The sequence below is a fragment of the Vigna radiata genome, unplaced genomic scaffold (genome assembly GCF_000741045.1).
Source record: "Vigna radiata var. radiata cultivar VC1973A unplaced genomic scaffold, Vradiata_ver6 scaffold_1220, whole genome shotgun sequence".
In the NCBI taxonomy this organism is placed as follows: Eukaryota; Viridiplantae; Streptophyta; class Magnoliopsida; order Fabales; family Fabaceae; genus Vigna; species Vigna radiata.
In genome coordinates this window covers 1-1,729 of record NW_014544223.1, presented here as the reverse complement: position 1 = coordinate 1,729, position 1,729 = coordinate 1, and the positions used below count along the sequence as shown (strand labels likewise).

At 38.5% G+C, this 1,729-nt stretch overlaps 1 protein-coding gene across 1 annotated transcript; it reads right to left on the bottom strand.

The window, feature by feature from the left end:
- Positions 1-1,051: 1,051 nt before the first annotated feature.
- On the bottom strand, positions 1,052-1,724 carry LOC106755517 (methionine aminotransferase-like; the record flags this gene model as incomplete). Its single annotated transcript, XM_014637686.2, has 1 exon — positions 1,052-1,724. A coding segment is annotated over one exon (399 nt), but the record flags the coding sequence as incomplete, so codon positions are not given.
- Between the last annotated feature and the right edge of the window lie 5 nt (positions 1,725-1,729).

The following is a 1,729-nucleotide window of genomic DNA, read 5'->3' as shown; positions in this document are numbered from 1 at the left end:
ATTTAAAATTTTGGTTTGATGTGGCTAACGATGAGCTTACTGATGCCAGCTTTCTTCTTGATTTGATTCTGTGTCAGTTGCTTGTTTAATTTTTCAAATGAGATTAATACAAAATTCTCACTAGAAGTTACCATGGCCAACATTCAAGTTCTTCGCGCATCCTCCCTTCTCCACCGCCAAAACCTAGCCACAAAGCGTCTCATCGTTTTCCCTAAATCTACCATCGCGAAGCTAACCACCATGACCAGGGTTCTCTACCGCTGCATTGCCCACCACCATCAACAACCTTAAAGCAATCTCTAGAAACTTGTAGCTAAACCTGAAAACCCCAATTCGAAAAAACCTAGAATCGTGCCACTCAGACACAAATCTAAATCGTGCAAGTCTTCTTCTTCCCGCATCAAATCAATCATCTTCATCGCGGAAATCAAATTTCAGAAACCATCACTTGCAAACTAGTGCCTCTCGAACAAAAGAAAATGTGATGCTTGTCTTCTCACTAAATCCCAAGTTGCTCCTTCGTCCTTCACCATCTTCGTCTTCTCCATGAACCTGAAAAATCAGAAACCTAAATCCCCAAATTTGTGAACCCTAATCATAGGAAATAATCTCAAATCGCATTCAAGATATTTGCGTCTTCTCCTTCTTCATGAAAAGCCACCACCTGCAACCACAACAAACCTGTAGAAAACCAAATTCAACCAGAGAATGCGTAGAATCAGGATTCCCAAATCTATAAGACGAAGAAGAAGAAGTGATTTCGTGTTTGCCCCTAACTGCATTGACGAAGAAGAACCCAACTTTAGAAATTTTCATAAATGCTCATTTGAAAAATTAAACAAGCAAAGTGGCATGGTAAAGAAGGAAGTTGGCATCATACATGCACTTATCGTTTGTCACGTCCAACAAAAGTTAAAACCGTTCAATTTTAAGAATTAATTATAATAGTTTCAAAACTAAAAGGACTAAAAAGTACCAAAGTTTCGAATAGGGACTAAATCCAAAATCGTGTAATACTTGATGAACAAAAAAAATATTTAACCCTTAAACAAATAATATCAAATGAATATAAAAATTATATGTCTCATTTCTCTCTTACAATCAAAGTAATATGACATCAAATATCGAAATTCAAACCGATAAGAAAACTTGGAACATTAAGAGATGTACAATCAAGAAAAGTTATTTAAAAATTAGAAAACAATTAGCATGCCCTATTTTCCACCACAGACCCCAGGAAGAAGAACATGCAAACAAGAAGTTGGTAACGGCTAGATATTGTAGAACATCCAATATACATCATAGGACTTGATCAAGCATTGAGATCATTTCCTAAGCTTCTCCTTCATCCTCTCAACCGCGGCCCTAAGAGTCTCATCATCCTTGCAGAAAGCAAATCTGACTAGGTTCTTTCCCTCTTCGGGATTGAAGCAAAACACACTGCAAGGAATTGCCAGGACCCCCACCTCCTTAAGCAGATATTCACAAAATGCAACATCATTTTCCAATCCAAAAGGGGTATGATCTGCTAAAACAAAGAATGTTCCATTGGGTGGGAATACCTTAAAGCCAACGGCCTTTAATCCATCCACCAAAATAGCCCTCTTTTTCATATAATCCCTCTTCAGCTCCACATAATAAGACTCTGGTGCCCTAAGAGCTACAGCAGCTGCACACTGCAAAGGAGTGGCGTTTGAGAAAGTGATGAAAGAATGTGCCTGTCGCAGCC